The sequence below is a fragment of the Acanthaster planci genome, linkage group LG11, assembly GCF_054643075.1.
Source record: "Acanthaster planci isolate LZ-2023a linkage group LG11, COTS_SCS, whole genome shotgun sequence".
NCBI classification, from domain to species: Eukaryota; Metazoa; Echinodermata; class Asteroidea; order Valvatida; family Acanthasteridae; genus Acanthaster; species Acanthaster planci.
The window spans coordinates 14,624,917-14,644,245 of NC_141787.1; the positions used below are offsets into that span (position 1 = coordinate 14,624,917).

General features: G+C 43.1%; 2 protein-coding genes across 3 annotated transcripts; one reads left to right on the forward strand and one right to left on the reverse strand.

Moving 5' to 3' along the window:
* Positions 1-2,622: 2,622 nt before the first annotated feature.
* ndor1 (NADPH dependent diflavin oxidoreductase 1) lies at positions 2,623-18,828 on the reverse strand. 2 transcript variants are annotated; one of them, XM_087143202.1, is made up of 14 exons: positions 18,524-18,828; positions 11,296-11,373; positions 10,963-11,060; positions 10,573-10,671; positions 9,769-9,870; positions 9,216-9,431; positions 8,695-8,816; positions 7,546-7,724; positions 7,180-7,335; positions 6,638-6,752; positions 6,050-6,199; positions 5,389-5,507; positions 5,147-5,241; positions 2,623-4,404 (listed from the first exon to the last, which is right to left on the reverse strand). In XM_087143202.1, the coding sequence occupies exons 2-14, from the start codon at positions 11,299-11,301 to the stop codon at positions 4,260-4,262; spliced, it is 1,602 nt and encodes a 533-aa protein (XP_086999328.1). In that variant the 5' UTR covers positions 11,302-11,373; positions 18,524-18,828; the 3' UTR covers positions 2,623-4,259. The 2 variants fall into 2 exon arrangements, with proteins under 2 accessions (XP_086999328.1, XP_022085194.2); XM_022229502.2 differs by lacking the exon at positions 18,524-18,828 and adding an exon at positions 13,466-13,704.
* Positions 13,816-17,947, forward strand: LOC110976325 (protein SLC31A2-like). Its single transcript, XM_022229503.2, has 4 exons — positions 13,816-14,300; positions 14,646-14,715; positions 15,078-15,306; positions 15,640-17,947. The coding sequence occupies exons 1-4, from the start codon at positions 14,292-14,294 to the stop codon at positions 15,941-15,943; spliced, it is 612 nt and encodes a 203-aa protein (XP_022085195.2). The 5' UTR covers positions 13,816-14,291; the 3' UTR covers positions 15,944-17,947.
* Positions 18,829-19,329: the final 501 nt, after the last annotated feature.

The following is a 19,329-nucleotide window of genomic DNA, read 5'->3' on the forward strand; positions in this document are numbered from 1 at the left end:
AAAGACATCATCTCGCGACAGTCCATCCAGCACGACCCTTTAAAAAAAAGAGCCGACGAGACAACTGCTGCGGCGAGTAAGGACAAGTGACATTTGTCTATAGAATTCGCTTTATTTCCAGGGATCGGAATATAAACACATTTTTTTCACAATTTAGAGCTATTGCACACGATGAAAGCCATGCTCGGTAATGCGACAATCGGCTGATCCACAAAGCCACTCACAGGAAAATGGTGTTAACCGTTGACGAATATGCATAGCCATTGCAAAACAGATGATCTTCACCATGTCTTTTTCTCCACGTATCTTACAACCGCTTCAAAAACACCTGCTTTTTATAGATGTCATAATTTTATACCATTGTTCAACAGACATAGCAAAGCCAGTCAGAGCAGAAATGTTTCCATGTACAGTCACAGGACGAAGGTTGTCACGCGTCAAGAGCTGCGAGAGATCCGCTACACTAAAAAAGAAATAAATAAACAAAAAAATAACACAAGGTAAGATTCCACAGAGAAAAGAAAGCGGTTTGTCACGTGCGTGGTGCAACATACGAAATAATATAGGCAATTTCATCATTAGTCGGGAAACTTGAAGTAATGATGCAGTTGCAATGTGCAGTCGCGCATTTGCAAGTTGTAATTTGGAAAGGTGTTCGGCCTCTTCGGTTAATTTCATGATTGTCTTCCCGATTCGACCGTCTACGGGAGGAATTTTGCGGAAGAATTTTCTCGGGACGAGACGAAAGAAGACGACACAAGGCAACTTCTTCCGGCCTCGTCGACACAACAAACGATGATTGATTACAAGATGGCAGCATGGGTGAAGCAGTTATTAGGTCAACTCTTCAACTCGGGGCGTCTCGCCCTGGAATTTCGGGCTGGAGGGGAGACCAGAAAAAAAACCGGAGGAACGGATTTCAAACGGTAAAAAGGGTGGTAGACATGGACAACCATTTTGGAGGAAGGGTTTACGAAGGCTTTTTAATAAAATGAAGTTAGAAAACGAGTAAAATGGAAGAGCGACATGAAGCCAAAAGGCATCATGACAACGGTCGAGAATAAATCTATCCACACCTACACTCATCAGCGGATCTGGGGGGGGCATGACCTGGAACACTTTTGAAAATGATAGAAATTGACTATTTTTGGACTGTTTCATTTTTATTCCTGTAGTCCCGTCCACCTCCAATGGCCCTGATGAGTTACCGGTACATGTAGAATTTCCACATTTTTTGGCGCCCGAAAAGAGAATTTCAGCCCATGAAATTGTGCCGTTGGATCTGACCTTGTCAAAAAGATGAGGCAGATAAAAACATAACCGAGACTGATGACATCGAAAAAACCTGGCAGAGAGAGGGTACAGACAGACACTAAAACTGACGACAGTCTTCCTCTGTCGAAAAGTAAATACAGAAATTCCCAGCATGGATTTGCGCACCGGAGAGGCCTGTACATAAATATGGATGTCCTTCCTAGAACCTACTCACAAATGACGTCATGGTCTATGTTCTTAAACTATATACATATATTAGTTTACCAAGCCGTATTGCCCTTTTCTCTCGAGGGAGTGACCTGTCTTCATTTCTGGGACCGATTCTTTCAGAAAGTTGTTCGAACTTTTAACTGCACTTTCATTTCCATCGAAACAAGACAGTTTTACACAGCCAAATGTCTGCCGACATCTGTAAACAGAACTGTTGATCACGAATCGGCATCGACATTTTCTGGGTACAGGAGCGAGAGACTTCTGGGCACGATTCAAACTAGATCAGAAACTCAAATGTAGGTACAGGCACACTGACACCAATGATTGACTGGAGACATCAATTATTCTGGATTAGAGAATCCGAAGCTAATCTGCTACTGTTTGCATTTGTTTACATTTTCAAAACTCTCTCCTGTTATAGCAACAGTATCACAACTGATTAGTTGCGGATGCTTCCCTGCAGAGCCGAGCCAACTGGGTCTCGGACTGGCGTAATTACGCTAAAGCTGCCGGGCGTGAGCCCGGTGCGAGATAGTTGAGGACTTCTCATAGAGATTCTGCGATTGTGCGTTGACACACACACACACAAAATCTGTTGCTCTAATTATAGGCGTTTAACAAAACCCGAGGATCGGACAGCATCTGGTGTGGGACAATTCGAGGCGGGATGAAGGGCAAACGCGGGGGAGGGGTGGACGCGTCGACGGGGTGGATTATCCGGGTGACATCTCCACACGCACTACCGCTCGTATCATCGTCGTCTTCGTTATCATCCAAACCTTCTCCCACGCGGACTTCCTCTAACCGTTGTTTCCCGGCCGGCTGCGCGCTGCCTAATTAGTCGGCAATCATCTGCCAGTCCTTCCGGTTGACGGGCACCGGGGACTGCCGGATGTCGACTACGGGGAGGAAGGCCCTGGGCCTGGCAACGTCAGGCTTTGCTCCGCGGCGTCCAGGGATTTATGACTTCTTTTGTCAACTGACGTTCGCGGACGTTCCCCAACTCATTAATGCTAGATCTTGGAAAAATCCCGAAAATACTTTCCGTGGGAGTTGCCTTCAGGTCTACTCCCATTTGATGACCTCAGCAAATAAAATCCCCACCACACTCATGCTCAATTTTTGAAGCCCAAGTTTCCATTCTCAAAGTGTAACTCAAAACACAAAAGGGGGAATCCCCTGAAAATCCCTTTAATGCAAATCATTTTCAGATACATTGCCTGTACCTCGTAATAAATTGCAACTCTAGGGTGGACGGTAGCGTTATCCACCAACAGATAACGAAGAGGCATTTTCCATTTTCATCTTATTGAGGAATAAATAAATTAGAATATATCTTAAATATTCAGCTGATAACACAGAGTTAGAGATGACAATGATTTATGGGCTAAAACTTGCTTCCTGCTCAAAGCAGGATGCTGCCTTACGAAGTTATGCACTGCTGGCCCCGCGGCAGAGTTTTCAGTGTCAGTTGTTTTGTCGATGCAAGTGACAAGCACATCTCCTCATGTTACATATCACTCTCGCCACTCAGTTAATTATATGAAATACAAGTAAGAGAAAAAAAACCGAGGGGGATAATATCAGAATGAACAAATGTCAATGTATTAGACAGGGACCTTTGATCAAATGTTATCAGTCACTGCCATCCCGAGTTGAAAAGAAGGTTAAGCGAAGGGATTTCTGAAAAGCGACAGCTAATGTGCCGAGAACGCGAGCTTTGAAGTAATTTGATCTGCATAGGAAACAAATCAGGCCTGGGAAATGGAGGACTAGGCCAAAGGGTTTGGCAATTGGTCTTACCATTTTTTGATTGCAACTCTGATCGACGTGTCGATTGCCGCTGTGATTGAAATGGTTCAATTTTGTTCCCTTTGAGACATCAAGATGAAGAAAAGAACAAGGGACGCGGCCCTCACAGCCCAGTTGAATTTTCTTTGGCAACATGCAATGCGCATCATCAACCCTGCATGTGGGCCACTTTGCCAACGGAAGGCCAACACGCCTCTCACCATTGCTGCCTGTCGCCTGCAAATGGCCGAGAGTCAGTGACATGTAGTACGCATCCTCACGCGAAATGACGCGCCGAGAAAGTTTGCACGTGGCACCCGCTGCTCGTCTAAACCCGAACAAGCCAGCCGAAATGAGCCAGCTTGGTGGTTGAGCAGTACAGAGACCTGCACTTGCGAGCAGGAGGGTTCGAATCCCTCTCGAGCAAACTTGTGGATTTTTTAGCAAGCCCCTGACAATACCCAGTATATGTTACCAGAGTTTAAACTAAACTTCAGTAATGGTAAATATAAACTATAAATTCATGTTTAATGATAGGATTTGTAATGTTTATTTAGAAAAGCGATCCACGCGCCAGCATATTTCCTTGCCACTGACAATTTGATTACAATAGGCTAGACTCCGTTCGAGGGCATCATGAAAGAAGGCTGTAACCTTGGTTACATCGCATGTGCGTCACCAGGGAAGCATTTAAATGCAAACCAAATCAACTCACTACATCCATATGTGTTCTTCATTAGTACCAACACCACTAAAAAAGGTTCTTGACACTAATTTGAATCTAGTATAACTACAGAACCAAAAGCCAGAGAGGGCATTTAGGTTTTTTTTTAGTATTGAAGCCATATTCCTCTTAATGAGTTGGTTTCCCTCTTTCAGTTTCGTAATTGCTCCATCCTCATAATGGGACGGGGGGATGCACAAATGAGGGAAGATCTTGATGTAGCATCGGACGGCTTGACGGACTCCTCTGGCTGACTTCAGGACCACGCTTCGATTTGAAATCGGCGGCTCTGCTCCAAACTTTTGATGTAGTCGTCGGCGGCCGCGACCGTCATGCGTCCCTCCTCCTGAATCACCTTCTTGAGGGTGTCAGTGACATTGGTGGGCATCTGTTTGGCGTTGCTGCAGCCAGCAAACACACAACAAGCAAAGGTCATTCTCAAGCGACTCTTCCGTAACGGGTCATATTAGACTAATTCGACGAGCGGAATGAGAAGCCATTAGTGTGGGGGGCAGCACGCTCTTGGGACAGGTGGTACGCCAACGCATTACACGCCTCTTTCACCAATAGGGTGTTGTGAAGTTTATGAGCACGTGTGTGAGTGCGGTACCAACGCAGCAATGGCGTCTCCTCCGATTTAGTTGATCGGGCAAAAGACGAAGAGCACCTTTGCACATTCAGCAAGTGCTATAAACCTTACATCAACTGCAGGGTTAACACAGCCTACTGCATGTAGTGGCCAAAGAAACCTCCCCTCAAATATCCCAAATACGCCACTATGCCAATCGAAATTTGAAGTTACCAAAATGCAATACCAAAATGCAATACCAAACTCGTACAGCAGTGTGATCAGTATTTTGGCATGGATTTTACTTGGCCTGGCTGATTCAATTCAGATCAGGCAAACTGATCATGAACGGCAAAAAGTTTGACCCGACTGATGGCAAGTGGAACATTAATCTTCAGCTTTATCTAGGGCCCCAGAACCAGTCGTCCACATTCAAACTTCAAAATCACATGGAACGACTGTACCCAGGCTGGAGGGGAGTCTACAAACGCAGGGACCTAAAAGTCAGGAATCTGGAGCCCTGAGCCAAAGCTGCAGATAAAACCCAGGTTTTTGGGACACGGCCAATCCCTCACCCAGCAATGAAGAAGCTTCCTTGCCTCCTGTCAATCATCTCCCACAAGAGGGCGCTGTTTTGAGCCATGAGATGCTGGACGTAGATCTTATCCTCCTGTTGTAAAAAATAAACGAAAAGTGGTGATTTTTTTTTCAAAATTATGATAATAATGTCTTTGAAGAGGGAGGGGCCTTTCTGGAAATAAAATGGATTGACAGAATATCATTCTTCCCAATTTGCATCCTACATATCCAGACTTACGTGGTCCCTGGAAAAAGCTGTGAAAACTTGCAACAGTTTGTTGGCCACAAGAGGGCGCCATTCGTGATTACAGAGATAATCCTTGTCCTTGTTGCGGCAGCCAAAAAACAGAACATTATCTGGAAAATTGAAAAACACAAGAAAATGTTTAAAACATGGAAAAAGTGAAAATGTTAAAAAGAAATTTGCGAATGTTAATTAACCATGGAGCTTGTCACGGTTCACTCAGGTGACACAACGGTTTTTATATGTTGGTCCAAATGTTATCTGTGGAAAAGGATAGGGTTTTGGTGACACTTTCAAATACTTTTACCTGCAGTGAACATGGGTGCCACCAGGGTTTTTTTTGGGGGGGAACCATTTTTTTACTAAGGAAAAAATTTCCAAGTACTCATATCAGCAACAAACTGAAAAACTGATAGCATTTCGGGAAGCAATTTTGAGATCGTTCAAGCAAAAACTGATTTTCATTCCCTTGTTTTTTTTTCTGGCAGAAAAGTCCCCTTCGCCCCCCCCCGACAGCACCCATGGCAGTTGAAGCTTGACTGCAACGTCATAAGCGGTACCCCTGAATTAATGAAGCGATTAGGGTGGGTGGAAAACTCATCCCCCCAGCCTCGCTGAATCAAGGACTAAACTGAAGCAGGTTTGTACCACTTACCACCAATGCCCTGTGCGGCCCTGTCCTGTAGGTAGCTCCTGAAGGGTGCTAAGCCCGTCCCGGGCCCCACCATGACCACTGGGGTCTTGACCCCGTCTTTTGGGAAGGAAATGGTGCCCCTTTTCACCCAAATTGGTATTTCAATCTTCTCTGGACGGACAACCAAACAAAAAAATGCCATTTTATAGTCATGGGCTGCTTGGAAAAGTGCAAGGTCAACTCAACTCAAGGTCAACGGCTATTTTCTGTATTGATTTCTTCCTCTTAGCATATGAATCAAAAGATGAACAAATAATGACAGATAATTGGGGCATTATAATTAAGAATTCCTAAAATCAAATGAATCCATTTGTCAAATGAAAAGTGGCCTTGGGCACACTATTTTTAAAAGTTACCATAACAACAAGAGTGCAGGTCTGACTGTCCTCACCAATCATTAATAAGATCAACAATTTTCCTCATTTTTTCATGAGGCGAAGAATCAAAGAAGAACGACTAATTTGTCATGTGGTATCTGACTTTCAGCATTGACAAGGCATGTCTCGCTATGAAAATTAAAAGAGACTGCCTTGGCTGGTGAGGTAATACCTTCCTCGGGGGACAATCTGGCTAGCCAGTTGGAGCATAGACCTTCCCGCGGCTTGAAGAGTTTGGTCTTGTACTTGACGACGGCGAGCAAGACGTGTATTTCGTTGGGATGAGCCTAGGGCCGGGATGGATTGGATCGGAACATATTGTTAACCCTAATGTCCTTGGGTGTGTGTAAAATCACATTAAAACCAAAAGATTTATTCTTGTTAGAGTGAAACACCAGCACCAATGTGGATACTAATCCTTGGCAATCCAAAGCAAAAATGTGCTGAAGTAACGTTAATGTGCAGCAATTTTATCCCATCGGTGGTTTCAAAACATTTCACAATCTGAAAGGAAATCTTTACGCTGGTAAGCCAAAGAGTCTGTTAAAAGCACAGTGAAAGGAGAGAGTTGATTGCATTCGAGAGGTTTGAAAATCATCTTCAGTCACCACTCTGCTTCGAAAGCAAATTTCGGTAAAGTCAGGGCGGATCTACCCTACTGTCAGAATCGGTTTTTTTGGGGGGGGGAGAATTAAAAGCAAGGAGACGGGTTACCTTGAGCGACGATGCAATGGAGAAGGCCCTGGGCTGGATTTGCGGGACAAGGTCAAGCAGGTACGTGAACGGAACCCTGGAACTGACTTTAGGGAAGTCCTGAAAGATTTCTAGCGTTGTGCGCCGGGGACGATTGCAGTATGAAAGGAGTTCTTGCTATTTTGGAAAAAAAAAAAGGAAGAAGTCAGACGATGAAACCTCATGGGTAGTAAACTCATCCATCTGTAACTGGGGCTAGTGTAAAGGCTTGAAGGCCATTCACAGGTTAAAAGTTAAGAATAACGAGATGAGCAAATAATTGAGTACGTTTGATCTAGCCTTGGTTAGTTGGTCTGCACGTTGGGATGTTTGTCTGTTTCACCTCACCTGCCCTTCAGCCGAGGCAAACTCCTTCAGTTTTTCTTGCTCCAGCTCGTCGTCTGCGAAGTGGGCGAGCAGCTCAAAGAAGTACCTCCTAGGGATGCAGCTGATGTCCAGGCAGTGAGTGACCAACTGCCTGATGGTGCCAGGCTGGGGGAGGAGCCAGGGAGGTGGGAGGGGGATATCTGTACGAAAATAACACAGAGGCACGCTGAACTGAAATAAATAGCACAATAATCATACTTAATACAGCACAACATCGCTGTACTGAACAATTGGATATACATCAAACTTTCCTCTTGGCTCCCAAATAAAACGACTCAAAAAAAGTCAAGGAGCACTTTTTTCTTAAGTTGTTTTTTTCCGCGCAATGAGTGGGGTCTAGTTCTTTGCAGGGTTGTACTGTAGTGTCCGTTTTCCCAGGACCAACAGGATGTAAGTGGACCTACCATTAGAAGTGTCCCCGACTATAAAACCTCTCCCATCTTTTCCTTAGTTTTGGAGGTTGATAACCTACTACTGACCACTTCCTGCTGGGGATTCCGGATCCGGACACGTATGCTTTATATGCATGGTTGGGGTCTCCGAACTTGGACAAAGGAACAGGGCCTTGTAACAAAAGACCGTACTCCGAACAAAAGACCAGGCTGCTGGGCATTACCGACATTTTTCACTCTCAAAAGTGGAGATAATCCAGCCTTGTTTTGAAACAGTATACCATGGTTTGGGGCATTGAGAGCAAGCGGATTACCACCGGGGACAAAAGCGCTCCAACACCGCAGCAATGAGCCACACAGCACCACTGCATGTTAATCTGGCCCCTATTGAAAAGAGGTCAGCAGCACAAAAGTTTAGAGTGTGTACAGGGATTGGACGTGGGGGATACCCATCGGCCCCATACCGTGCACGGCATCCAGAACAAAGTTCAAACTTCACAGGCACGAAAATGGCCCTGTAACTGCAGCCATATACAGCCTCAAACATACTGAACCATAGAGCTGCTATGATGTCAGGTGTTTTTATCCCGAATGACCCCACCTCTCTGTGATAATGAAATACACAGCTTATACAACTTATTCCCCCTCCCCCACCCCTATCCCCCGCAAAAATGGGGGTGGGGAAGACGCCGATTTTGCCACCGTGACGTTGTCTCACCTGGATCGGTTGGCTTTAGCAGGATCTTCTGATCAGGGTTCAGACCAAAATGGGAGAGGAATTCGCTGACATTTTCTGCCGAGTTCTGGGGCTGGATCATTACCACATCCCCTGGAACATAGCTGCAAAGTGTATGTAAATAAACCAAACAAAAAAGTTGGAATGAGACGGGAATATCATGGTCTCTTGAACCAGATTATCATCATTTTACAAACTTTCATAAAGGTGTCTGAGAAATATACAAAATACAGTATCAGCCACAATTAAAAGCCTTTAATGGAGCAAGTCAGATAGCATCCATTTTTCCATCACTTTCAAAAGCACACAAAGTATACTCTTTTCTCTTGAAATCTCCCCCGAGCAAGTCTCAATAGAGTAACCAAGAAACTGGATCTCAATCCCTAGCTCTTCACAATTTAAAGAAAGTGTCCTTTTTTACGAGCAAATGTTCAATCTGCTCGTGCAAATGAAAAAAAAAATATGGATGAGCCTTTAATAGCACAGTAAATGAGAGCGCCTGCCTTATATTTGATCCCTGAATGTCTAATCTGACGAGCCTGACATCCTGGAAGTGATCCGGAGACGTTAGTCTCTCGTTAGATAAGAGCCTGGCGTGGAATGGGCAACTCTTCGACGGGACAGGGCCATCAACCAGGCCGTTAATACTGGCAACGGAGGAGGTCATTGGACTGCTGCTGTCGGCGTCTAAAAATTCCACGTCGTATCGCGACGGTGGGCTGTGGGGACCAAACGAAAACTGGTGAAGGAAAATTCTGGCACTGGGACTTTGTTAGGAGTCTAAAAATTTATCGGTCACTTCTGTTTCAAGAAACATGACATACATCTCTTCATGCGTGCTTTGAAGGTTTGCACGATGGAGGTGGTAACAAGCTTTATGGTAGCACGGTGCAACTTCCTCCCTCTTGAGCGTGCATTTTGGACAGTATGCTCTGCCTGTTGTCGGGAGAATGCGGAGAAGCCCGCTTGGAGGTGGGTTCAAACACATGTAGGTGAAAAAACTGGGGTTTTTGTGGAATTTTTTAGGGGGGGAGGTCACCAGGGTCGAGTACTCACCACACAGCAGCACTGATTATGTCTACGCCCGGGGGCAAAGGGTATAAATACAACACTCTGTCCCACAAAGACGCCAACCACGGGTCCACAACCGCATCCGGCCTGTTGAAAATAAATAAATAAAAGAAAAAAAAAAATTTGTAACACTTGTAGGCATTGGTTTTTCTCAGTCTCTTATTTGAATCTGAACACTGCAAGAGCCTAAACACAAAACCCTACAATTTTGAAGAATCTTGAAGAATTGCAGAAGGTACAAGAGGCCATAGACTGAATTTCGCGGGGAGCTTTGAGATGATATTTGAAAAGCAAAGAGAAAAGAACACCTGTGGTATCCTGCAGATTGGAGGATTTTAGAAGATTCAGACAAGGTTCCTCACAACAATGCCAAGGGAGGAATTATCTGCTCGGAGCAGGAACAAAAGAGGGCGCGTTTTTAAATGAAAATTGGCAGTCCTTTGGTACGAACTCACTGCACGGGCGTGCAAGTTTGGCGCGGGGCATGCTGAGTGTGCGTAACAAATTTATGCTGAAGTATGTGGTGTTCCCGTGCAAGCCAGACGTGTGCAACAACCTGGTTGGAAAAATTCGTACCAATCTGTCTTTCTTTCGCCAGTGAGGGTACACCTCAACTCAGTGTGGACAGTGCAGTAACTGAAGCCAAGACTTACACAGGTCTTTACGTGCACATTGAAGGTTCATATCGTCTGCTATTAAACAGTGAACAACCGAACACAAGAAACACGTACAAATACTTGAAAACTGGGAGACAGATGCAAGAAATCCTACGGTAAAAAGGAAGCTCACCCTAGATCATGCTGATCATCTGCCAGGCCAACTGGTACAAGACTTTTTCCGCCCAGCTGAAGAATACGCCTGTAAAGCTTCTTAGCAATGAAGTTGAACCTACATGGCGATGACAAGATAAGCAAAAAGCATTTATGTGATAAGCACAAATTCAGTCTGGGCTAGGAACTGCGATGTAGAAGTTGAACTTCGATTTCATTGTAGACAAGAAACACATCCAACCCAAACCGACAACATTAAAAAAAGGAAGAGAAACAAAGAAAAACAAATGGAAGCCAAAATTACATTAACAAGCGACATATCAACACAGTGCATGTATTGTGTTTTTCAAGTCAAAGCAAAGCTCAAATGGAAATAGACGGAAAACAAAACAAAAACAAACATGCTCACTTTTGGTAGGAGGAATCTCCGAGTCCAATCACTGCAAAATGTAAACCAGACAGTGAGTCGGTAGGGAGGTTTCTGCGACAAATAAACCTCCAGAACTTCTGAAAATGCAACAAAGAAAGCTCCACTTTCAGCACAGACAAAGATTGGGCTTCGACCGAGTTTGTTCAACTTTTCAAAACAAAGAGATTGCGCTTCCGAGATGCACCTGCCTTTCCTGTCAATTTATAGCCAACATAACGACATTCCGAAAAAATATTCACAAAACACAAGAAAGCCATCCGTGGGACTACAGTTGGGACAAACAGAACTCTGTTTATAGAATGAAACGCAAACCTTCATGTTGTCTGGTTCGTCTCCTTGCCCTGTCGTTGCACAGACAAAAACGACCAGTGGTTCATTTATCAGCTGTCCCTGTGAAAAGGTGCAATCACGTTAACTATAATTTACGGTATACGACATGTGCGCAATGCATACGTGTACATGTATTTATTGCAAGCACGTGTTAATACAACAATATTGTTTGAGACCAAAGGGGGCGACTGCTGTCATCTCAAAGAACAAATGTGACCCGCTCTGTGAAAATGAGTCACATGTCTTCAGAGCCACTGTGGAGTTAAAGGCCTTTGAAAGAATGCTGCACAGTGATTAAGCGATAGGAATCCTCAACATTTCAACATCTACGCAACGTCCATTTTTCATTCTACAAAACTGACACAACAAAATAAAGAGCTTAAATTCGTAAAAATTCGAAAAAATAAAACTCCAAAGTAGCTCTGGAGACTTGTGACTCTTTTTTAACTGAGCAGGTCACAAATAATGGTGGGACAGCAAAAACAGATGAAACTAATAAAAGGAGTGAGATTACTAAAGACAATTCGACACAAATTATCTTCAAATTATAGACAGCGATCACGTTACTATTAATTGGTCTCCTTCGCTCTTCCATTGAAATAATTCTTATTTATTTTCAGTCCCCTATCTGTTGCTTGCACGTTAAACTTTGTTCATCTGCCATTCAGAGCTGGGATGAGCGACAAATACAGTGTAAGCCTAAATGTCCAAAGGAAAAAACCTACACACAATAATCATATCTAATTGATGCTTAGGCCATTTACAATTAAGTTTAAGATTCACATCACTAACCAATGTGATTTTCATGCTCACCCTGTTTTTTTTTACATTTAATATATTTTCAACTTTTTTTTTTCTCTAAAAATTGCATATTGCAGACAATTTTCTCCTCACATCAAAAGGGAACGTTTGCCTTGAATAAACACAAACAGTGAAAAGTGCTTTGTGCATAGAGCTTGAAGCAAGCTACTGATGTATGATGCATGCCACAGCTGTCATGACTCCCAACTTCTTGTTATACGAATGCCATACGTCATTGTATAGTCAGATAGTCAGGCACCACAGGTTGATGTAATACAGAGTATATTGATACCACAACAATGCTCTAGCCATTGGGAACCATACAGTTCCATGTCAGATGCCGCAGCCCTCAATTCCCTTTGGTTGCAAAGAAGTCACATGTACCCATTATTACATTAGGCCTAACACTAACAGGAACACCCTGTATGCAGCTGCGAGCACTGCTGACAAGAGGTCATAATATTTTGCGTCAACAAGTGTCAACATGCGTCAACAAGTTATTCAAGCATATTTATGCAAAGATTTTTATCTAAAATGTTAATTGGGATCTTAAATATCAAATTTTACGTATTATATTGATCTGAAATGATATTTGAGTGTTGAAATTTGAGTGACAAAATCGGGCCTGTTTGTGCACTCCGACCGGCCGCCATCTTGTTTTCGCATGGACGGTAAAGGGTGCAGACCACTAATTCAAGTGAGAATTTTTGACCAGCTCATTAGCATTGTTTGGCCCCCAAAATGGCGAGATTGTGTAAATCGTTGCCAGGATCAACTCCCTGGGCCTTTGAGCTTTCATATGAGGGCAGAAGGGCTAAAAACTACGGTTGAAAAATGGTCATAAGTGCCCGAGAAAGTTGAGGGTTGCCACTTGAAAAATAACTGCAATCAGACTTCGGAAAAATCACTTTTGGGGGGTGATTTTGTTTTGTGGGAATAATTTAAAATGTAATTGGTTAACCCACAAAAAAATGAAAAGAAATTGAAAGATAAGTGATCAGACAAGGATTTCATTTGTGTTTCAGAAATCTCAGGGATGTTGGCGTGCATGCTATTGGGCCCTGAATGGTGCTGATTTTACACTTTTTTCAATGGGGCTTGAATTAGTGGACTGGACCCGGCAGAGGAAAGAAAGATGGCGGCCCCCATACATCGCGAAAAATTTTCGTTTTCCTGCGAGAATCTGGAAGCAAATTTGGTGTTTCTCCCATATTAAGTGTTACGTGTATAAGAAATTACTGATACCGCATGAGCATGATGAGTAACATTACGGTACTAGTACTAGTAGTAGGCCTACTACATGATGTAGGTCGTAGATGGGTTTTATCCCGAAATAGATGCAGCGACTTACTATGGAATAATCGTCCATCGCAAGAACCCGGGTTTTAAAATGCCTCCTCTTGGCTTCTCTGCCAATACGTTCAGCTACATCTTGCGCAGTGCCTGTCTGACTGCCATATAACACGACAGTCCGTCTATCCGCCATTTCTCAGCAGTATAAATTCGAAAATTTACTCCCACACAAACGCGATTTCCACCATTATGAGTATTTCCGAATCGCGAAATGATCTGGTATCTGATACTTCTCTCCATGACAATGTTAAAGTCCTAGGACGGCACCTGACTATGCATATGTGTAGTCAGGTGACATTTTAGTTGACCTTGTCCTAGCCCTGTGAAGGGTATAGGTACAGGATTTCCGACCAGCTGCGGATAATGTCACATGATTGTCATTGTCTTTTTGACATGATTTTGTCCGACCTGGAAGTGGGACTCGCGTGACGTGCCAAATTATATTTATAATCTTTACACATATCACGAGTTATTTTGCACTTTCCACACAAAGATTGCAACAAAGTTAGGACTCGTGTTGGAATCTGCCAGCCATGCCAATATGATGGAAGCCACGATGATGGAGCCATAAAAAAAGCTGAGAATCCATGCAGCTTTCTGAGCGACGACAGCTTTTTCAGGCGGCTAGAGGAGTGGTCTGTGTGTGGTCGATCGGTGGTGTAGTCATTTAAAGCCGTTTGGGTTTCCCATGTCGACAGCAGTTCGTGCGCAGGCCAACGAAAGTACATCGTACATTGCAGGCCTGATATAGTGCATATCATATTTTTTTCGGCCAGCTTTCTGCGACAATCCGTTAGGCGTGGCTGTTGAAGCTGACAAGCAAAATGATGAACGTAAGACTAATGTTAAATCTACGTGTGTATTTTCAAAACTTCCTAGACTGGGCCTAAATCATGGTAAAAAATTAAAGGAAAGGGGGGGTGTAGACCTAATGTTTGTAACTGTGTAGTTGCCAGGTTCCTAATTTTGCCACATGTACTGTGAAACCAATCAGATTTTACTGAGGGACTCGGCAACATTACTGGCACGGACGTACGTGAAACCTTGTCAATTGTCATGCTTGTGCGAAACGCCCCCAATCATGTGGCATGTCTGGTGGAGATTAGGGTTCAAATGGGAGACTGTCTTTTGGTGAAGTTCGTTTCATCATTTGCTGATTTTTCCTCTGTATTTTTCAGAAAACGTTTCATTTCTCGGACAAAATCAAGGACTTCCTATTTTCTGGATGTCATATCGAGTCAGGGCCAGGTTTGTTATCTGTTAAAATTTATGTCAAAGATTTTTCACACATTAGGTGCTTTTCAGTCAAGTATGTTAAGGTTATTTTGTGTATTTCCCCATGATATTAGTTTCTCAAGTGCCCTCAACAAAAGTACTTTGAGTACATGTCCTTGCCATTTTTACTTATTTAAGTGAAACTATTTTTTTCTTATCTTCCCAACTTTCTGAAACTGGATTTGTTTTGTGGTCTCTCTCTCCTCAAATTCAGGGTGGTGGTGAAACATAGATCAAGTTGTTTAGGAGTAATCAAAGAAATGAGTCAAGAGGTGAATGAAAAAAAAAATCACAGTTTACATAATTTTTTTGGTTTTTGCTGATTTGTTACTCAGATTTGATAGCAGCCATGGGGGCAGTGTTCCTCGTCGCTGTTTTTCTGGAGCTCATGAAGCTTCTGAATGCAAAGCTGAAGCAGAGGCGATGTAAGAATCCCCTGGAGGTGGGGCAGAAATCGGCCCCCCGGCGAAACAGCTCCATCAACGGCCAGAGCAGCGGCCAACAGTCGCCCCTGCTGTCGTCGCTGCGAATCCCCAGCAGCGTGTCAAAGATCAGACAGAGAAGGTGATAGACACGCGCATGAAGAAAAGATGAGGGGCGGGGCTTTTCCAAAGAAGGAACAGTCTCACTTGTGCGCGGTCTTGCTCGTTCGCATCTGGCACGGAGGATGTGCCAGCAATTCTGCGTCTTCTCATGAGCGCCAGTAGAGTTTATTCATATTCCAAGCAGTATTTGTGTGGAGGGATTTAAGCAGAGTTAATTCTACAAAATACCTTGCTCAGGAACACAAAAGTAATCCTCCTCAGGAAGACTACCTGTGTGAAGGATCATACGCTTCCTCTCATGCTCTGAAAATAATGAGTGAACTGCTTTATTTGACACATTGTCGTTTTGCAGGTTGAAGTTCCATCTCATAGAAGCCGTCCTCCACATCTTCCAAGTGACCTTTGGATACATCCTAATGCTGGTGGTGATGACCTACAATGGCTTCCTCTTCATCACCGTCGTCGTGGCGCTGTGCGCTGGCTACTTCTTCCTGGCACCTCTGCAGAGGATGCGGGAGCCCTGGCGGGTGCCAGTGCGCCACGAGTCGCTCACCGACTCTGAGGGCAAGTCGTGCGGAGTCAGCTCCAGTAGTGTCGCGATAGTCGAATCGGCCGAGCACATACAGAGCTCCCGCTACGGAACTCTGTATCAGTGAGATGGCGGAGCGAGCCCCGTACAAGTTACATTAACTGCTGTGCTATACTTTCAATAATTAATAACCGCAGTATTATAAATAGTAAAAAGATTCCGCCAGGGGCAACACCTCAAACTGAGGTATTGTCCAGTCACAGTGTACAGCAGTTTGATAAAAAAATTTTCTACAGTGGCCTTTTTTTTTACGAAGTTGCATGTACTTTTTCCATGTATACACTCAGATTGATCTTGAGAAACCTTGTTACTTTTTTCTACGTTTCCTATGGTGTTTCAAAGCTATCTTAAAGTACATTGAGGTTTGTAGTTCCATTGAATTTCCATAACTTATTCTTTTAATGATCAAATTTCCACGTGCTGCTTTAAAATCGACCATCCTTGACACAAACACTAGTTGCAAAACTACCCAATTCAATACTGGACCCATTTGCAATTGGAAACAATATCTACGCTCAATACTCTCTCTGTCTATAAAGAGGAAAATGAAATCACAGAAACAAAAAAATAGGGCCTGTTGTCAAATCCCATGAATGCAAACGACAAGTCTGTCTGTCGTTTTCACTTCTGACGCAGTGAGGAACACGGTTTCACTTTTCTGTTACCTGTCTGGTTTGCATTTTAATACATGTTTATGCTAGCGGTGATTTTCTATTAATGCTTACAACTGAACAAAAGCTTTTGAATGTAGCAGGCCATTTTCTATAGTTTACATTTGCAATAGAGACTTGTCTGCACCCAACAGTTTTGTAATGTTACATGTATATGTTAACCCAAGATGATTCTCATGGTGTGGAATATTATTTGCCTTAGTAATTATCATAACTGTAGCATGTTGCTCATGGGTAGATCTTGAGTGGAGCTCTGTTACTGGTGAATTTATTCTTAAGGTATGTGGTCTGGATTTGTCCAAATTCTCCCAAATACCACCGTGTCCCTTGCTGTCCTATCAAAGTGTGGAATTAGCACAGAAAACCTTAAGTGCTCTCTCTTGAAATTAACATCTATTTGTAAAACAAAAGAGTGCTGAGAATTTATAATGAGAATAACGTACAACGGTACATGTATTTGAGAAAATGCAGTCTGGCCATGTAAAGCAAGCAGCTGACCAAACTTAAAGCACAAGATCTTGGAAGGGATTATTTTCAGAGTTTTTAATTAATGCTTAGTTTTCAACATTGCGTGAGAAATCTTTGCACCAGAGACAGAAGAACGCATTTCAATATACGTGTACATTTACCGTTAGATTGTAGATTAATGAGGTTGTCACTAACTTTACAATTTATTTTAAAGGTTATAACAACTTCCTTATTTCAGGGTAAGGAAGAAGCTAAAAGATTGGCAAGCTAAGAATAGAAGGCTTCAACTCAGAGTAGTGTATACGTCTATTTACCAAGGTTTTTGTTATCGTCTTTATATTATTTTGTATCAAAAGTTGTAAGAGTGCACGTGCAGACCAAATTCTGTTTCCAAAGTTTGCAGGAAGACACAAAACAAGTGTCTCAGAAGAATTAACTGTGATACGTGTATTTATGTGAATGCAGATGTGTACATGTATGTCTCAATTTCACAATGTGGAGTTTACTTACTTCCTGGACATTGCAGATGAGGTTGGAGTTTAGTAAGTGTCAATTGGGTTGCTTGGAATACTAAATGAAATGAGAGCTTGAGCTGCAGGGCAAGTTGAGGAAATCTTCTAATTTCGGTTATCGTAAACTTTGAATTTTGATCGTTGCTCTACGTTTTGCCAAAGCTGATCTCTCCTTAAATGAAGTTGAAAATATTTCATTGTAAAGTTTTAATTAATCTGAAATTTAGGGATTGCCCGTGACTTTATTATTGATGTTGCATAGTGTTGAACTGTCATCTGTTACTATTTGCCACCGCAATTAAAACTAGTTCCTGCCACTGATTATGTACAGCATTTTTCTTCTAACAGGCAGCTGACCTGGTTTGAATTTATTGAGAAAGATGCCAGTATTAAATAAACTGCTTGATAAAGTGGTGTAAACTCTTGTTGTATCTTGTAAATATTTTCATTATAAAGATGAACAAAGAAATTGACTGGGGTGGGATTTGAACCTGCATCCTCTGGAATACCGTACCAGTGTTCTACCAATTGAGCTACCCAGCCCTATGTTAGTACATCTTCCTATTTGTCAATATCTCTGTTTGGGGGGGGGGTTGAATATTTTCATTTCATTCGGAGTTTAATGTTGGGCATGGTTTTGGAACACTTGCAGGGGGCCTATTTGAGAAGTCCATGTATTGAACTCTACGGGGAGAGGATTTTTAGGAGTAAGTGGGAAATTTGGGCTCGTTTTGGCTATGGTTTGTTAACAGGTGTCCTACTTTCCACCCTTAAATTCAAATTGAAATACAACACAGTGCAAGGGCAAGCGATGGACCCTTTGCCCACTTCGTGTATCATGTCAGGCGGTAAGTGACCACGAGGACGCCGTGGTGATACATATGTAGGCTACTTGTAGAACTCAAAGTCAATACTCTGTGACTTTTACCCGCCAAAGTTATCTGCGAAATTTCCACGTAGGAGCTCATTTTGTACAAGAACAATGAATAGTCCTACCTGTATGGCGCAAGTGGTGTACACTTTCTTCAAGCAGTCCGCCGTCAAGTGAACGTCACAAGTCAGCGCGGGTAAATTTAAAAGCACCCGTAGAGCTACTCGGCTCCATTCTCGTGACCCGCATCATCGTCAGTTCATATTGTTTTGTTGCTTTTTTTTTCCGGGACATGATACTACTCAGTCTGTTCGGTCCTTTCTGACGGCGGTCCACTCCAACCCCATGGTTACCACCAACGGATGCAGTCTTTATATTTGTGGGCTTTGCTGACGACAGGAAGGACAAGTTTTTCTCCACATGTTCTTCACACCGTGCGTAGGACACTGTGTACTAAGAATTGCCTGCCAATTGGTGGCGCTATAGCGCTATGCCAGCAATGCACGAGCTGCTGCTCGCCGGATGTAATTTACTGCTCAGTGATGCGATTTAGTTTCGTGTCCGTCCCCATCTCAGGCTTTTGTCTGTAAAATCGATCCCGAATCTAGACTTACAGTGCTCCAATTAGACAGAAATAATTGAAGTTCTGTGGATATAGTTTGGTTTTCCGGTGGCACCGTCTGACTTAACCAACTTCAATGTCACGGTTTAAAAGAAAATCCCATTTTTTCTTATAAAGCTGGAAATCTGAGGAAGATCATTTTGCAAATTTATTGAAGTGAAAATGTTACGCCAGGAGCCTCCACCGACAGCCCATTTCCAGAGGATATTGTTGCCAACTTTGATTCGGTTTTACAAATCTCAGAAGTACGGCTTTTAAGGATTAAATCTGAAGTTGAAATGGCCACTCTCTCCCCCCTAGTACCCTAAA

Bases quoted from the DNA above. Each gene is read 5' to 3' on its own strand.
- ndor1 (XM_022229502.2), bottom strand. From the start codon at position 13,600: ATGGCGGATAGACGGACTGTCGTGTTATATGGCAGTCAGACAGGCACT. The intron at 11,061-11,295 runs GTTTGCGTTTCA...TTGCATTTTCAG, and splicing joins ACGAACCAGACAACATGAAG to AAGTTCTGGAGGTTTATTTG. The intron at 8,817-9,215 runs GCAGGCGCTCTC...TACACTTTGCAG, and splicing joins ATTCAGGGATCAAATATAAG to CTATGTTCCAGGGGATGTGG.
- LOC110976325 (XM_022229503.2), top strand. The intron at 14,716-15,077 runs GTTTGTTATCTG...TTTGTTACTCAG, and splicing joins TCATATCGAGTCAGGGCCAG to ATTTGATAGCAGCCATGGGG. The intron at 15,307-15,639 runs GTGATAGACACG...GTCGTTTTGCAG, and splicing joins TCAAAGATCAGACAGAGAAG to GTTGAAGTTCCATCTCATAG.